Here is an 18,345-nt window from a genome sequence, read left to right as displayed (position 1 = left end):
TCCAGTGCTGAGAACTGCACTTTGTCACCTCCCATCCTCTATGCTGGCTTCTTTCAAGACTAATGACATTAATCACTCAGAAATTAGCCCACCTTGAGTAGTGATTGCTAAACTAATGTGCAACTTTTAGGACATGTAACAAGGTCTGCAATTAGTTTATGCAGTGAAAGGAAATATTTAGCTTTGAAGGAAAAATAATTCCTACTCCTCATCTACAAGAACACAAAAAAAAAAGCACCCTAAACAGGTTGGAGGTAGGTAGCACTAAAAGTCTTTGGCTTACAGCAGGATCCAAGGTTCAAGTTATGCACTGCCTAGTCCTCCAGCCTCACCAGTCTGTGATTTGTTCTGTGGGTAAGCAAGAAAAAAGGGGAGATTCCACTGCAGGTGAGGTTGAAGTCATGAAGGGCTACCCAGAGAGAGCCTGCTTTAGGAACAAGATGCCACCTGGAGCAACACAGTTTCAACAAGGCTTCTCTGAAGCTTCAGTTTAGACCAAAAAAAAAAATCTCATTTCTAGCAACAGTGTCTGAGAGAGGTGGGAAGACATCTATAATAGCCTCATATCAGGGCTGATTAATATACAACCAGAAGAGGACTCAAATTACAGCACCAAGGGCTACTGAAGCATCTATGTAGGCTTCCAAAGGGACATGTTAAGACCATCTGCAGTTCTGCCACTCACTGGCACACCACTCACCATTTCTGTTCCTTTGCTTGTTTGTTAGCCATTACACAACTGACATGTGAGTCCCCCACCTGGCAAGGTCTGTACTGGCTTACCTCTCCTTTGCACAAGGAATGATCTTCTGGTGCATGTGAGCCACAAGGAAGGGCCATCCAAACCTATTCCAGAATAGGCACTTCTTAAAAGTCTTGCAAGCACCTTCTTCAGGCTGCAAAACAGAGGCATTGCTGCCAGTTCTTAGAGGAGGCCAAGTAAAAGAAGTGCATCTTTTATGTAACACCATCCCCTGCCCTCACCCACCTGCACTGAGTCAGCACAGCAAGTTTTCCTCATCTGTAGTTCCCTATTTGTGCATGAGCAGGTTACCAAATCTCTGTAGCCACCACAAACAGAATGGATCAAGAAACAATTAAAAAAGGGATTTTCTTCCAGAGATGATCAGTAGTTCTGCAGCAGGGCTGCTATTTCACACTGCTAGTTCACTCTATTAATAAAGAGACAGATTATCACAGAAAATTACATCAGGTCTTTTCTGCCCTCTGACTCATATTCCTAAATAACTCTGGCTGACTCATTTCTCCTGACTTGTCTTGGATGAAATCTAAGTTTCTCCTCTTTTAACAAACAAGTGGTTTTCCCTCTTTCTTCATCTTTTCCAGATGGAGATTATGAACACTTCCACTATTCCAGCTAATTGTAGGAAAGTCAAACAGAAGCCAAGGGATTCTACCTGGCAGGCTAGGCCACCTTGCTCCTTGCCACGACTACAACATGCAGAATCTACTCCAAGCATACTTAGCCTGTATCAGCCTCATACAAAATGGACTCACTATTTCCAGGCACTAAAAACATGGCCAGCAGATTTACTGTGAATAATTCAAGTTATCTTCTTGCAATGATGTTCTGCATTCACCTACCACTGGATGTTGCTACACAAAAAAGCACCATTAGTATTGAAAAACGTGGTAATGCCACCACGATTAAATGAAGCCACAACGTGACACCAAGAGAGATATGCTATTTTATTTAAAATCAGACCACAGTAGATTACAGAAAGACTTATTATGCAAACAAATCCACTGTACGTTTCACAACTTGCTAGGCATAGAAAATTGCCCCTTGATTAGACTGTCCATGATGACACAGAGGAACTGTTTAGGTGCAGGATGACTCTTAACTCCTCTGAACTCAATGTTTGCCCTTGTTTTATTCAGGCTAAAAGAACCGTCGATTTGAGCTCTGTGTCTAAGTCATTATTCCAGTTTGAGAGGGCAGAGGAGTCCCAAAAGAGGTTGAAACTGAGGTTGTGGAAGTTGGGGCACTAAATGTAACCGTTACCGACTGTGCCCAGGGCTCTGCCTCCTGGCATCACATGAAAGCTTATATTCTACAGTCCCTCCAGGGCCACCAGTACAATGGTGACCTGTATGGACCAGCTGTGCTAGAACAACTGACTCTGCTTCCTCTAGGAGACAGCACTGAAGTGCAGTGAAACTCATCCTTGAGTTGGAGCCATTCGGTGCTGATCCCCAGTCCAAAACCCTAACCACATAAACTGAGTTAGTCATAACTTACGAAACTGCATACAAAAACTGGCAGAAGCACTGCCACCCAAAGAGAGTATTTTCAATGTTACCACTGCTCTAAAGCCGTGTTACACATCAGATTTGAAAGATTTTTCTCCACTCCAATTGCTTTGGGGAAGTATATGCTATTTGCAGCAGACATTAAAAATCCTCAGGACAACATTATAATATATATATATATTTTTTTTTGGCAAGCTTACTGAGCCACCCCATCTCAACTCTCAGCTTGCCTATGGCATTTTAATCTCACTATCTTATAAACAGTGCAAATTAGTACAAGTCTAAACATCCTAGCCATAGCAGAATTTATTTCCTATAACAGAACTGGAGAAGCTGTTGAAGGGCAACAGATCAAAAAGCACCTACACATCTCTTGCCCAACTTGTTCAGGTTAGTGTTTTGCAATTTTTGTTTCTGAAAGGACTTAAAACAGCTCTCCACAGGCATCTTTGCCTTTCAACACCACCAGCAGTCAAGTATATTTACAGTTTGTGCGCACACACACACACAATTAATGGCAAAATGTTTTCCATGAGCAGCTGGATTTCAGTTATGAGATAGCTCTAACTGAAGCATCACATTAGTGACATCATCTACTTTCAAACTCATCCATCAGTGAAGGCAACTGTAAGCTTACAAATAGCAGATACAGCTTTTGTTTTCTGTGAAGTACAAGGGTGAGTTGTTTTTTTTTGTAGAAGAAAGTGCTCTTGGAGAGCCCTTAGAGTTGAGCAATGGCCACTTAAATGATAAAAATGCTAATATCCTAGTATTACAATCACAAGTAGTGATCCTAAGGCACATCAGCCACATGCATATGCAATAATGCATTGTTTTGCTTTGAGACAGAAAAAAATTGCATTAGCTTTGTCTTGTATTTAGGTTGCACAAGAGTTTGTTTCTAGATAAAGTATCCCTGAAAGGTCATGTTATCACAAAAGTTACCAAAAGACAGAAAATTTAACAAGTAGTAAAAATATTTTTTTTGGAACTACTAATACCAATAAAGTTAGATACATAAAACACAGTGCAAATTCACCATACACTTATCTCTCACCTCCATAATTTCTGAGGATTTACAACTCTCCTTAAAAAAAAAAAAAGTTGGCACTTGATAAGTGTAAAATATACCTGGTTGTTTTTATCAAATGTTAGCAAAAAACTAATTTGAGAGTGATTTAGAGTTTTTGTGTAGCAGGCTCAAAGTACAAATCTCTGTACTCAGTCACCACCCTGGTAGCCCCCATACACTTTAATTCCTTCTAGGGCACGAATCATTTCTACAGCAGACTTAAGTTTAGCATTCAGATACAACAGCTGCCATCCAAATACCAGCACTAATAGCACAGCAAAATTACTTTGAAACGAGTCATAATTATCCATGCTTATATGCAGCTTCAGTGAGAAAAGAATACCAAGAAAAGATATTACACTAGGTTAAAAAAAAAACAACAAAACAAACACATCCTGTACCAGCACTAGATTACACAAAAAGCACACTTTGCAAACAAATCCAATGCACATTGCTTCACAAAATCCTCCCCTCTATAGAAACTTTCCAGACTTACAGTGGAGAATTGGTTCAGATGCCAGTAACACTGACAAACCTGCCTTTTGTCTTCAGAAGGCGAACCAAGCCAAAGAGCTGCATTTTCAGAATAGAGAGCTTCCTGTTATGAGCTTAATTTCAGATTAGTATTTGCTAGCAACCACCACACTCCAGAGGAAATGATTAAGGGACAGTCAAGGGCCTTACATAAAGAAAAAAAAAAAAAAAAAGAGAGACTCTGTTTTGACTGATGCTGTTTGTAGTAGATTCCAAACAATGCAGCTTATTCCAGGACAACGGTATGAAAATGTTCTGAAATAACACAGGGGCTGTGTCAGACTCTGGATTACTGTGAGTTTCTTAAATTACATTGAATTAGTTGAAAGTTGTTTCTGGATGTGAGAAATTGATAATGGATTTACAGACACATTCTGCTCAAGTCACAAGTGTCAAGACTTGCCTCCCACAGTGCTGGATTAAAGTACCAGCATATGTCTGCACGAGCCACGTTGAAAGTGAAATCTAAGCTCCCCTAAAAAGCCTTCCCATTTCCAGTAGCAAGTAAAGAATGGATTATGTAAGATCCAAACAACCACCATGGACCACCACCTAAAAACCTTTTCTGCTTTGCCTGCTTACAGAGAAACTGTAACTGCAAATTCCAGATAGACAGGCAAACCAAATGCTGCAGAACTGAAGGAAATGGGAAAGTTAAATATAGTCCTGCCAAGTGAGAGACAAGAGCTTGAGGGATAAAATGAAATTGTGTAATTTCAAGTGGGCAATTGCATGATGTGAAAAACCCAGTATTTGATTAAGAAAATACCCTGCCTAGATTCCTGGAATCAGACGGTATCAAAAGCTAAGCACCTGTGTAAAAAAATCATTTCTGTATCCAAGGTGTGGGAAAGGAAAAAACAAACACAAAACTACTTAAGAAAGAGTCTTAACAGGTGAGGGAATAAAAATGCCCAGTAGGGTTTCTATAAAACTCTAAACTAGTTCTACAAACAGTTTAGTTTCATTTCAAGAGATCAGGACTTTCAGGTTACCAAGCTATTCAGGAGTGGGAGGACTGTGTACTTTTATCAAAAAAAGTCTAAGGTAACAACTGAAATGCAGAAATGAAACTCTTGTTGAGTTTTACTGTCTAAAAACAATACAACATTTTCTGACAAGAGTTTCAGCTCAGCGAGCTCTGAAAATGTCATGCACCTGACCACAATGTCCTTGCCTGGTCACACTGCAAGGGAAGCCAACAGGGTCCATTGAAACTCTCTGCCCAGTATTCAGATGTGGGTGTTACCATCCAAACACTGGCACTAATACTTTAAAGAGACAAATATCTCCCCATTTGCCACATGTACATCCAGCTGCGATGGGAATACATCAGAAGAGAGAGGATGCTGATTTACCACCACTACAAGAATTCAGAGTGTGATTTGATTTGTAACATCAGGAAATCCACTTGGACGTAGTTTCAGGATCTGATGGATTTACAAAATTTAGACCCTATCACCTTCCTAGAAAAAACCTTGGTGTCACTGAAAACAAAAATCATCACATTTAGCAAACGCAATTGCAGACCTCTGTGCCACAGCTCGGATTTTGTATTCCATTGTGCAAAAAACAGAGGCTTTCATTGCCTAGTTTAAGTCTCTGAAGGGGAGAAAAAGGAAATATAAGCACCAATACAGAAGTTAGGTGCACCAAAATATTCACTGGAGGATAAAGCCAGGATGTGGTGGAAGGCGAGGTGGTCTTTGGGGAAGAGCTGGAGGATACTGTGGTACAAACTGAGATGGGTATCCTGGCTGTGGCATTTGACTCGCAGGCTGAACTCCTGGTCGAGGTGGGAGAGGAGGATACGGAGCACCTGGATAAGAAAGAGCTGGTCCTGAACTCATGGCTGCAGTAAAGGGAGTAGGAAAGCGTCCTGCTGGGACTGAGGAAGGTGGAGGGGGTGGTATTCGTCGGGGCACCACTGAAGGAGGAGTATTTGCATCTGAAGGGTAGGGATCTTGAGGTGCTGGTGTTGTCTCGGGCGCTCTGGGCTGAGCCTGCGGCTGAGCCTGTGGAAGTCTCTGTCCCTTCAGCACCATTTCTTGCAGCTTCTCGATTTTCACACGGCGCAGGTGAGCCAGTTTGCGCTTGCTCTGGTACTCATCGATGAAGGAATCCAGTGGTATTTCACCATCGAGAAATCTTTCTGCCATGTTCTGTCAAAAACGGAACAACAGCGTACTGCAAGAGAATCTAAATGGCTTAGACCCTAAAAATAGCACAATTTTGCCTGTGATTTTCCAGCTTGCATATGGAAGATGACTGGCACACTAAGAATTCTGAGTGGAATTTTGAGTTAGTTATTACTCAGAAGTTAAATATCATTTCTGCTTAAATTTATACTGAAGCAACAGCAGTAAGAACATCTGAATTTAGCTCTGATCATCAGAGATGGGAATAAATCAAGCTCATTGGCTTTCCAGATTGCCAGCTAAGCTGAATTACAGCTCAGTGCTGCTTGCAAGGCCAACAGAAATACTGAGAACTCTGGGAGACTTAGTACAGACAAGCAGATTATTGCTATACAGGTGTAAAACTCATGCTTACTTGTGGCTTTGGGTAAATTATGTTTAATAATTAAGAGGTGACCATACCATCACAAAATTCAACTTGTCCTGGGAATGTGTTTTCGTGGTCAAAGCCAATAAACAATTTCTTTTCCCCTGATATAGTTATAGAAAATTTCCTACAGGCAAATGAGCAAACAAATCCAAACACCTCCACTATTCTGAAAATAGAGCATCCTTCAGGCATCTGTATCACAGTGAGTGGTGACCACTGGCACCTAGACAGATATGTGGATATCATGAAGGAATATTTCACCAGAAATATTGAGGAGAAAAAACAGTGCAGGCACTGGTTTTCATTAGGCTACTAATTGACATCTCTAATGGATTGATACATATACCAGGCAAACACCATTAGAAAGGAAAATTCCACATTTACAGGCTATGAGTTTGAAGGCAATGCCAAGAAATCAAGAGGTTTTGGCTTTCTTTTCTGAAAAGGAATGTTTTCTCTCTTAAATTTCAAAGATGTTAAGAGTAAAATATTACCCAGATACAAAAAAATTCTCACTGAAACCAAACGTCTGCTCACTGAAATTCGAAGCAAAGACCAGACCATATGCTTAAATATATCCTTTTAGTCTGTCACACATTCAGTACTGCACTGCAGCTATGTACACTTGGAAGTCTTTGCTAACAGGTTTAAGTGGCTTCAGTCTGCAGTCATTACCTCTGTGTCTTCCTCAATCTTAGCCCCTTCTGTCTGAAGCAGCGCTAGCAGCGTCTCCAGAGAAGCATTACTGGATTGTCTGTCTGTAATGACACAAAAAGAACAGTAAATGACAGCTGGCTCCAAGCCACTTCTAACTGAAGCTATCAGCTTGCCTCAGCAACCATCAAAATGTCTAAGGCACATACATACTACTAGCATATTCCACTGTGTTCTGGACAGAATAATGTACAGTAAGAAAATATATTAATTACTTTAGGAATATTGTCAGAGGGCTAAAAGCTGAAATTCAATGACAATGATATACTTCTAATATTGAAAGACAAAGCCCTTCAGCAAGTGCCGTATCTGGCATGCAATATTTCATCATTCAGTATGAAGAATGTTAAATGCAATATTCATTTGATTTATCATTAAACCCTGAAAATTCAAATTACGTTTTGCCTTTTAACAAGGTAAACAGATTTGATCAGTTAGAGAAGAGTAGCTCTACAACAGGTAGGTAAGTACACAGTAATAGAAAGACTCCTCTGTTTTTGCTACCAGGTGCAACAGGTACTTAATAAATCATCAGAAGCATGAGCTCTTTCAGAACTACACAAAAATGACACTTCATTTTGTACCCTAAATTCACACAGCTAAAAATGAGATACCAAAACATAAAGGAAAAAAAAAAAAAAAGACAGGCAACAGATTCACACTCACTTAGAAAACAGCAAATCATAATTGCAACTGGAAACGTTACCTAGTTTTGTCTTCTTTATCTGGTATGCTTCAAAAAGAACTTGCAGCTCTTGATATTTTTCAGTCAAATTGGATTTCAAAGACTCCAACTTTGGCTGGTACAAAAGATTGCCTTCTGCCAGGCTGCGGTTGCTGGCAAGAGTCATGTCCTTGCTGTGCTGAACATTTTGGGCCTGGAAACAAACAAAACAAAACAAAAAAAAACCACAACCAAAAGTGTGTGAAATGACAGTGAAAATATTAAGCAAGACTAATGGTTATTTAGGCAACACGAGAATTTCAAAACTTCTAAATAAACCACAAAAGTAAACTCAGTAAAAATCAGTACTGTGGTACTGGATCTTCAACTATTACCAATACTTGGGGAATTTTTAGAAACAGTAGGAATGTCTAATGCTTTGCTGGGTACAATCAGCTTCAGCTGTCATGGTCCTCTCCCATGATCTCTTTTTTCTGCTGTGCAAAATCATTTCTCACAAACTTTATTTGCACTGCTCTACTAGAATACTACATGTTGAAATCATCTAAAATGACAACAGACTGTGAGGCTCATGGGGCAAAGACCTGCAGAGGAACTGTCCTGAGAAATAAGGATCTCTTCTTTCAGGCATGAGCACCTGTGAATCACTTTCTGAACATGAATGAATCCCATCTGAAGTCACTTTCCTGCACATTTTTTCCCCACATGCAGCACAGAGCTCATTAAACAGTCGTCTTCTCCAAGATGGAAATAATAATAATTACTCAAAGCATTTGTGGTATGGGGAAGGACTCGAAGTAGCCCTCTCCTTTCAGCAGGGGTAGAGCAGCCCATGAATGCTCCAGCAGGCAGAATGGTATTGCCCGTTCCAAACAGGAACTGGGTTCTGGCTCTGCTGAACTGGGTTTCAGTGGCACAGTAGCAGTTCCTGGGTAGAAATCAGTCTCTGAGTGCTTGCTTAGACATCTTTGCTAAGTGGCAGAGGAATGCAGCTAGTCGCTTGATTTTCTTCTCATTCTAATCACACACTCATGTGAGGTCTGACCTGTCACAGCTCTGTCAGATCAGATTTTCACTTCATGCTCTGCTGCCTGAAGGTGCCTTGTATGAATTTTAACTCATTATTTAACATAGGTAACACCTCACATACCACCCTTACTATTCCCCCATGATGAATGCTGACAGATAAATCAACTGTTGCTCTTAGAAAGAAAAAAACCTCTGCATGCCAGCAGCAAGATGCAATAAGACTGCAGAAGAATGTCATCCCATATCTTGTTAGAATGCAAAAACCAAGGACTGCACCATTACTGCTCCTTCTCCAGAATATTCTTCCCCAACCATATTATTAAATCAATCCCAGACTAATGGCAAAAGCTTGGTTTTCAGTTTAATCCTTCTGCTTAACATATCCTAGCCTGAAGACATTATTCCTAAAGAAGTAATGATGATTCTCACAAAACCGTGATTCAGCAAGATCATGAGTTTGCTCACAGACACGCATGCACACGACTTTATCAAGCCAGTCTTCATGAGCTTTGGAAAAGCTGAGTGTTTGGGGAAGCCTGCCCTGGATGTCACATTAGATTCATTAAAATATTCAGACATCAAAAGGGGAAAAAACCCAAACAATCAAGGGTTCTGATTTCAGCTTTTCATACTGAACCAACAAGCAGGATAGTTTTCCCATGGCACAACAGCCTGATTCCAATAAGCTGCCTTCAAAATCAACAAAACATTTGGTACACCTTTTGTCATCTCCTACACTGATACGCCTCTTCCATCCCACAGCATCCCTGTTTAGCTAGAACAGATCTTCTTTACGGACAGCTGCACTGAATTCAGTACAAACACAAAGAGTAAAGTGCTTTCCTCCTTTCACACTCAGGGGTGGATACAGTAGAGGCACACCTCAGAAATAGAAAAGAGGAAACCCAGATGAGCTATTTAAAAGCCCCAGAAAAGGGCAGGATCAGAATTCAGGTGCTCTGAGCAGTCTGAGCACAAAACTGGAGGCATCAAGTAAAAATATTTTCCAAGCAGTGTCTCTGAAAGCAATTACTTCCTTTTGAAATATTTATATGCTATTTCAATCTGCTAAATTAAAAATTGGCTCCATGTTACTTAAACATCTTTTCCCCCAGATACTGCTCTTCAAATACCAAAGTTTTACTCTTTTACCCTACTCTTGCTAAACCACTTAAAAACCCCAAAATCCAGTCAAGGATAATGCTGAGTCCTAAATTCTACAATCGGAACGAAATTCTGTTCCAAATTATGAAAATCAGAGAGACTGTACTTGTGATACTGTTTTGTCTTCTCTAATCAAGCCTAAACAACCTTCCACCTCTATGCTTGTGCTCACCTTGAATCTTTTCCAATAAAAAGAAAATCCTCTCTCTCACTTTTGAATCCAACGCAAAATAATTAAACTGGTTGCTTCCCTTTGTTTCTTCTCCTATGATCCAATGCTGTTAAGATTGTTGCTTTTGGAAAGCCTAAGTCCCCCTATTTTGCATTTTTTCCTAACAGTTATGAAGGGAACTAAAACACACACAATTTAACAGCTTAATTACTGGCATACAGCTTCTTACCAAATCACCTCCTGTGACACAAGCTTTGTTAACTAGCTGTCTTCTGAACTGCCAGCCAAAGAAGATTGCATGCAAAAAGATTCCTGGTTCCTGGTGACTCTCCTCTTTCCCCATTTTAATGAGCAAACTACTTCCTTCAAGTTATTTCAATTTGATCTGGTGACTGTATTTTCACTGCTTGTAAGGCTGACAATCTTATTGCAAAGCAGTTGTGCAGTCAATCTGGGAAGACCAGTTTTATAAGTGAACTTTGATCTGCAGGATGAAGAACATACATGTTTCCTCTAGACAGAAAAAACACCAGTGGACACAACCCTATAAACCCTCCAAGAGCATAAACCTCAGGAAAAGTAACCCTTTACTGAAACCACAGATAATAAAGAGGAGAAGGAAGAGCTCTGGGTAGAGAGAATAAAAGAAAAACCTTCCTTAAGCTTTTCTGGTGTTTTTAAACATTAGTTTTAAATAACTCTCCTGTCTCAAGTATCATGATGTCTCTCAACAGGACTAGGGAGGGGAAAGAAGAAGTAAATGCCTCACTTTCTACAACGATTTTCTGAGTATCTTTACTTCAAAATCATTTCAGATATGTAAAGACATAAATATCAGCATGACATGATGTAACTGACTTGTAAAAATAAGATAAAAATCAGTATTATGACCTACATCTAACACAGCAACATCTGTTCCTGTCCTTAGCACCTGATATGCAGCAATTAAAGACCAGTCTAAACTTAAACCAAGCATTAAGACTTTCACTTAAAACTGAGAAAAGTTTAGGTATTCATAATGACATTTTAAGTTACAGTGCTTAAAATTACACAAGACTTAATGACTCAACTTTTTCCACACTACAGCACCTCTAAGAAGGGCACATTTTTTTCTATAGAAGTTGAACAAATAACATGATTGACATTTAATGATTGATTCAAGTGTCACTCGAAGTCTTCCTTGCCAGCATTAGTCTGTGCCAAATTTCTTTTGAAAATGTCCACTTCAAGAGAGGAGAAACTCAAACTGAATCTTATTCAAAACTATAAGAAGAACCTGTTCCTCAAATAAAAGGTAAATTTAGGAATGATGTTTAATGAAACTTAAGGAGGACCTGGTGATGACCCATCCACCTGTTCAGGACATTTAAATGCTTCCTGTCACTGAGAAAAGTTTGAAGTCTGTGGAATGAGTGAATTCTATCTCACAGCAAGCAGAACATACACAATACCAAAGCAACACCACTTGAATACAGTCAGGATTTTACAAACCAGACTAATCTCTGGCATTAATGTTAAGGTCCATGTAATAAAAACTTTTCTGCAACTGTTCCACCACATTTAGAAGTTAATTCAAGGAATCCAAGAAGCAAGCGTTGTGAAGTTCGTTTAAAAAGCCCTATTGAAAAACTTTCAAAAACCACTGACAAAACAAAACAAAAAAGACAGAGTTGCAAAATCATCCAAGGGTCAAAGACACAGTACAGCATGACCAGTGTATTAAGATTATCAAGGCAGCACAAAGCATGCTTTCAGCATCCATTCACAGCTCTCCACAAGCCCAAGGCAAGACAATAAACAAGTAAGGAACAAATCCAATAGAAGCTATTTTGTTGTCAAGATGTGCTGTGCGATAAAAACGTGTGTTAGGAGGGAGCCACTACTGCATCAGGTGTTCACCTGCCTGCTGGAAGTGCAGTGAAAAAGTTATTAAGAGAAATAAGCAAACAGAATTGCTACCAAGGCTACTGAGCTCATGAGCACTTCAACAGGCAGGAAACATTAATCTGAAAACAGATGAGAAATACCAGTCAGAATCACGAGACATGAGACAGGGCAATAGTAAAGAGAACATATGCTTTCCTTTTTGCTTTTTTTTAATTGCTAAGCTCTCTCTCTGAATTCTGAATGGGACAAGCAGGGTAATGATACTGAGCTGCTTATAAAAGAATTTTAATGGCAGAAGGATTGTTCATCACTGAGCAGACCACTCAAAACAAATTCTGTGAGCTGCAAAAGAATGAAGCTGTCGACACACAGAGGTTATTAAATTTGAAAAAAATAAATAAAAGGTTTATCCAGCACTCCAAAACTTAAAACACTTAAAAAGTGAGCTTCTTTAACAGAAATAATTTGAATAATTTTACTCAACGAGTTATTTAATAAGCAATTCCAAGATCAGGCAGCAGCAACTGCTTTAGGAATTGAGATTCTATTGCTCTCAACTACTGCAGCTTCATTTCATCCCACTTTTAAGTAATGAAGAAAAATGCTGGATACAATTAAACAGAAGGCAGTAATCGCTCAGCAATATTTTTACTCAAATCATTTACTCAAAAAATAATGGTATGCAGCAAGTTATTTGTGCAAAATGTCTCTGAGAGGAATCAAGTAATCATAGAATTGCCTGGTTGGAAAAGACCTTAAGATAAATCCAACCATAACATAACACTTCCCTGTACACTACTCTTAGACCATGTCCCTCAGCTCCTCATCCAAATGACTTTTAAACACCTCCAGGGATGGTGATTCCACTACTTCCCTGAGCAGCCTGTTCCAGTGCCTGATGACCCTTTCAGTGAAGAATTTTTTCCTAAAATCTAATCTAAATCTCCCTTGGTGCAACTTTAGGCCATTAAGTTGAGTCGCTCCTGTTCACCCATCCAAAAGCATGTTCCCAGAAGAAAAGTTCCAGACCGTACGTCTCCTGAGGTGCAGTCTGAGGGGCTGAAAACTACCCATAAAGTCCATCAAGTGCTGCTATAATTACAAGCTTGCTTTGGCAAGCACCATGGCAAGTAGCCTCTCAGTACTTTCGAGAAAATGTCTCTTAAGGAGCTATAAATAAAAAGTTTTCTGTGGCATCATTTTAATTGCTTTACACACAGAGCCACATTTGGTTTAGGTTTCTTGAGTCTTGCTCCAGCCTTTATCATTCCCACATTCTCTCTTTCACTTACAGATACTTGTAAATGAGGACTAAAATATGCAGTCACACTGCGGAAGTCTAACGACGCACATTTGGAGCGTCAAATTATTACCCCTGAAACAGGAGCTGACAGGTGCAGAGCAGGAGAAGAGATACTTCTTTTACAGAAGATTTAAGAGTGCTTTTCATCAAGTACTGGTAAATGATAACACACTCTAACAACATCTGTTCAGTAATAAATATTAATGCATATTCCAAAGCAATTAGATTTACTAAACTTAGCTCTTCTGATTATGTAAGTGCTAGCTTTAAAAATGACAATATAAAGGTTAGAAGGCAAGTTGCAATTCCTACACATTGACTGTAGAGGAAAGAGACACCCAGAACTGCCATTCACACTCACACACAGGCAGGTTACTCATTTTGGTGCTAAGTTGGAAGAGAAAAATCTATGATTGCAACCAAGCCTAATTTCTAACTTCAAAACTAAATTTCATGTCTGGTAAACAAGAACATAACCACTTGCACAATGTGGTTTTAGGACAGGAGTGGGAATCCAAGAAATCTGGGCATGCATTCACATTGTTTTAATCTGAACTTTCTGCACTGCCCGATCTTTTCAAATAGATTTTGAGAAAAGAACTACACTCAAAACCCCTCTTCAGTGCTTGCCAGTGTATTCTGAAATCCTGGAATAAAAGGAAGGCAATACATTTCTGACTTCTTCGTTTCATATAAATAAGGTATTGAACAAATAATTTTTGGCAGTAGAACCTTGGTGGTCAGAAACACAATGTCACACTGTAACTAAAGTGATGTTCTGGTAGATAAAAAGAAACTCATTTTCACAGGAGAAATTCATCAAGCTACCAGCGTCAGGTCACAAATTCTCTCATCTATGCCTTTTAGAATTATCATGGTGAGACTGACTTCATAAACAATGCACTTCTATTTCATGAAGATGAGTATTGTAGATGTACTTCAGAGATTAACCTCAAAGGATTATGAAAAAAAACACAACACAACAGCCCTCCTTGATTTTAAAAGACTAGGAGTACCAGACAATTGGCTTCCTTCCTCTTTCTATCAGACAAGATGTTCGTTGTTCAAGCTCTAAAAGCCCAGAGGTTTCAAAAACTACCTTACAGACAGAAAACCCAGCAGCTTAGCTCTCTGATTCTACATTTGCACATACCTGAGGACACAGTGTGAAGGACACCGTGTGTGCATATTCCTCCAGTGAAATATGAGCGTGCATGTGAGCACACACAGATATAGATATATACAGACACACAACGACATATACAAATCCAGCTCAAACACTGCACAGAAATACATTCCCTTCAAGGCTGGAAGGTGCCTATTTTTAGCTATCACCAAGAAAGCCAAGTGATTTTCCAAATCCTCCTCTTTGTGAATCATACATTGGGTTCTGAGCTGGGTTTCCCCTGCAACAAGGAGAACAAAGGTTTTTTCAATTACAGAATAATCAGCTTTAGCCAACTTTGCCACTGAAAATACAAGTGACCTCAGAGAAGTGACTCGAGAATCATGATTTAATTGGCATATCACAATAAAATCATGAATCTGAAGACTTTGGGATAAGCCCACAAGCTAGATACATATGGACTGACAACTGAATACCTACACAACCACCAGTGAAGTCACCATGGTTCCCTCTTCATGTTCAGGATTCCTCTTTCTCCTTCCTGCTACATACTTCATAGTGAAAACTCAGGACCCAGTAGTACAAACTCAATCAGTAAAAACTTCAGTGGAGGCAAAACCAAAACGAGGAACAAGTATTGAAGTATGGCCAATCCCTTCCAAGGTGAGTAAATGCATCTCTCGTTAAACAGAGTCTAGTAAAAGCCTCCAGAGAGAATAAAAGAGGATTATACCAGACAGCAGCACAGCCATATTTCCACAGAGCCTGAGTACCTTCAAACCTAGCCACACTTTCCAAACACCACAAAATATTCCCCGAGGCCTGGAGAACCCTACTCTACAATTTGAAAGCCTTCTATTGCCAACAAAAGCGAACTGGAGGGTCAGACTGAGAACACAGCCTAGTTTTGCAGTGAGAGAGGATCTTTTCTAATAAGAGGTCATGAGGTTTTCTGTCACTCCTGACCTACAGTCTTATGCATGTATTGACAAATAAATAATAAAAAAGGAGCCCACTGAGCCACACCTTCTGTTCATGTTCCTAGCCAGAGGTCAGGCTGAAACCAGCCATACTGCACCCATTTATATCTTTACAAAGTTAATCCTGTTACAAGCTGCTGACTTTCCTTAAATATTTAGGGGTTTATACAGAAGGCTACTCCTGCTCTCCAGCAAACCACCGAGCCTCTGAGATCTCTGCACCATTTACTTATCCCAGCAATATCCATTTCTTCAGCAGTTTAAGTTCTCAAAATATAAGCCCATATGAAAGGCTACTAAGCCTGCTCCCCTCTGCAAACCTATTTACACCACGTTCAAAATGCAAATTGCTGCATAATGCAGTGACCAAATTCCCAGAGACACCTTTTGATCCACCTCCAGTGGGCTTCTTCACCTGTAACACTTGAACAATTTGGTTTGAGGTGATTCAGAACAATTTCCTTTAAAGTACCAAAAGAGCAGGAATCTTAGTTTAAGGGTACACAACTATAATTGATTTTACTTAATAAATTATGCTTCTTTCTCAAGAATATAATATCAACTTTATTTTCCTGGGGCTTTTTTCCTCTAATTAAAATAAAACCCCCAAACCAACAAATACAAGACACAGAGAAGTACAACACGGTTTTTTTCTTTGAAAGTTTTTATATAAATGGCTTCATCTTATTAGTTGTTTGCTGACTACACAGAGTCTTTCAGGAACATCTGCAGTCAAACTCGGAATAGTCTCATATTAGCACTGTAACATACAGTGTCCACTCACATATAGAAAATCCAGTAAAAGACAACCACTGCAGCAGGAAGAAAACAAGCTTCTATTTTGTTTTAATAAGCAGATTCAGAAGCACGGCTCGGAATCTGATACACTGACAAAGACATTTCAAACAGGCAAAACAAGCACCAGAATCCTGACAGCCTGCCCTGCGCCCAGCATACCAACTGGGGCACACAGAAATCTCTTTCATATTATTTTGAATTAAAGTTAGGCCGAGATCGAGACCACAAATAGGACCGACTTCACCCTGACAAAATCCTTCATCGAGGCCAAGGCACAAAACAAGGCTTGTATTAATGGAAAAACTGATCCCATCTCCGGTCCGTCAACGTCTCCGAATTTAGTACAAACCGAGCATTTACAGCGCGGGGAGCCCTCAGACCCCCTCCTCCGGCACCCAGTGTTCGGCAGAAGTACCGGGGTACAGACCCCCCTCCCGTTACCGACGGCCAGCAAACAAAAGGCCGGGAGGAAGAGGGGGAGGGAGAGGGGCAGGCAGCGTTTCCCGCAGCACAGGGGCTCCTTATTCACCGACCACTCCATGGCGGAGCCGTGACCGCCGAGTAGGGCAAGGAGAAGGGAGTCACCTACGCCGGGGGTCGGGGGGAAGCGGCGGGACAGCAGGTCCCGAGGCCCGGCGGGCTGAGGGGGTTGGGGGGAGCGTAGCTGCCCGAGGCGAAGCCGCGGCCCGGGGCTGCGCGGACGCCCCTCACCTCTTCCATCTCGCGGGCCATGTCCTGTAGCTGCTCCTCATCTTCCAGCAGCGCGCTGAGCTCGTGCAGACTCAGCGCCTCCAGGCGCCGCACGTCCAACGCCATCCCGGGGCGGCCCGCCTCGACTCCCGCCGGCCCCAGCCCCGCACCCGCTCCCCACTCCCGCCGCCGCCAACCGGAAGTGCCGCCGCGGTGTCGCCCCGGCGCGGGGTGGACACCGCCCCTCGGCGCCCCCTGCTGGGAGGGCGGGGCGGCGGCGCGCGGGGAGGGGCGTACCAAGGGGGGCTGAGGGGTGGGGAACGTGGTGGAGGACGGTACCAAAGGGGGTTAAGGGCGGAGGGGGGAGCTTGGATTCTGAGGGCAGGAGGTTGTCAATGGGGGCGGTGGGCAGCTCCCGGCGGATGAAGCCGGGGAGGCCTTGGGGGGATCCGGAGGTGGCCGGGATGAGCTGGGCTGGGGGAAGAGGGGGAGGCTGGAGGGACTATAGGAAAGGCCGTGTGAGGGGCTCTGTGTTGGATAAAGCCCATGGGGTCACAGCACTCCAGGCCTTCAGCCCGTGAGCCGAGCTGGAGCAGCGGGGCAGGAGAAGGGTTCCAGGGTGGTGATCCCTGGCCCAGGGAAGATGCCCTCTGAGAGAAGCTATGTGGCGTTTTCTCAAGACACTATGCCTCAATGTTGTCCCACAGAGCCCCTCACAGAGCGTGCTTTGTCTGCCTCGCTCATGTGATGCTGCCTGGTGCTTGGGGCCCTCGATGTCCCCGGGCATGATGGCTGCTGGAGTAGCCCAGAGGTCAAATGGTTCACTGGAAGACAGGAGCTCCGAGGAACGGACTCTGTCCTATGACCTGCAGGATTTGGAGGGCTGAGCTCTTTGCTGTCACATGTCACATGTTACTTTGCAATGTGATGTACCAGGCATATTGGTGTTGGGTTGACAGCTGGGCTTGATCTTAGAGGTCTTTGCTAACCTTAATGATTCTGCATCAGTACCAGGTTGAACCACTGCTCCTGCTTGAGAGTACCGCAGGCACTTGTTCTCCTTTTGTTACGGCATAGCTTTAAATTAGGAAGGAAAGTTGGTAAAATTCCTTAACTCATGCTTTCTTACCAGGTTGGGACTTGGCTGCAGTAAATCTCAACAGTGACTGCATTACTGTTCCCAAGCCTAGGCTGAATACCTACTTAGGTTAAAAATAGCAAAGAATCACATCTTGCCAGGCTTTGGTGCCAAGGTTTTTTGTCCATCTTTAGCACTTTATTCTTCGAGAGCAAAGGTGAAGAGATGATCTGTCAAGATGTATTTTCTGGTGAATTTAAATGCTTTTGAA

The 18,345-nt window shown here is 41.6% G+C and overlaps 1 protein-coding gene across 1 annotated transcript; it reads right to left on the bottom strand.

Annotated features, from left to right (window-relative positions):
- Positions 1-5,541: 5,541 nt before the first annotated feature.
- On the bottom strand, positions 5,542-17,122 carry VPS37B (VPS37B subunit of ESCRT-I). The gene is made up of 4 exons (XM_054392832.1): positions 17,018-17,122; positions 7,869-8,040; positions 7,124-7,206; positions 5,542-6,042 (listed from the first exon to the last, which is right to left on the bottom strand). Exons 1-4 carry the CDS (start codon positions 17,120-17,122, stop codon positions 5,542-5,544), a joined length of 861 nt encoding a protein of 286 aa, XP_054248807.1.
- Between the last annotated feature and the right edge of the window lie 1,223 nt (positions 17,123-18,345).

The sequence above is a fragment of the Indicator indicator genome, chromosome 26, assembly GCF_027791375.1.
Source record: "Indicator indicator isolate 239-I01 chromosome 26, UM_Iind_1.1, whole genome shotgun sequence".
Taxonomy (NCBI): Eukaryota; Metazoa; Chordata; class Aves; order Piciformes; family Indicatoridae; genus Indicator; species Indicator indicator.
This window is presented reverse-complemented; position numbering and strand designations above follow the sequence as displayed.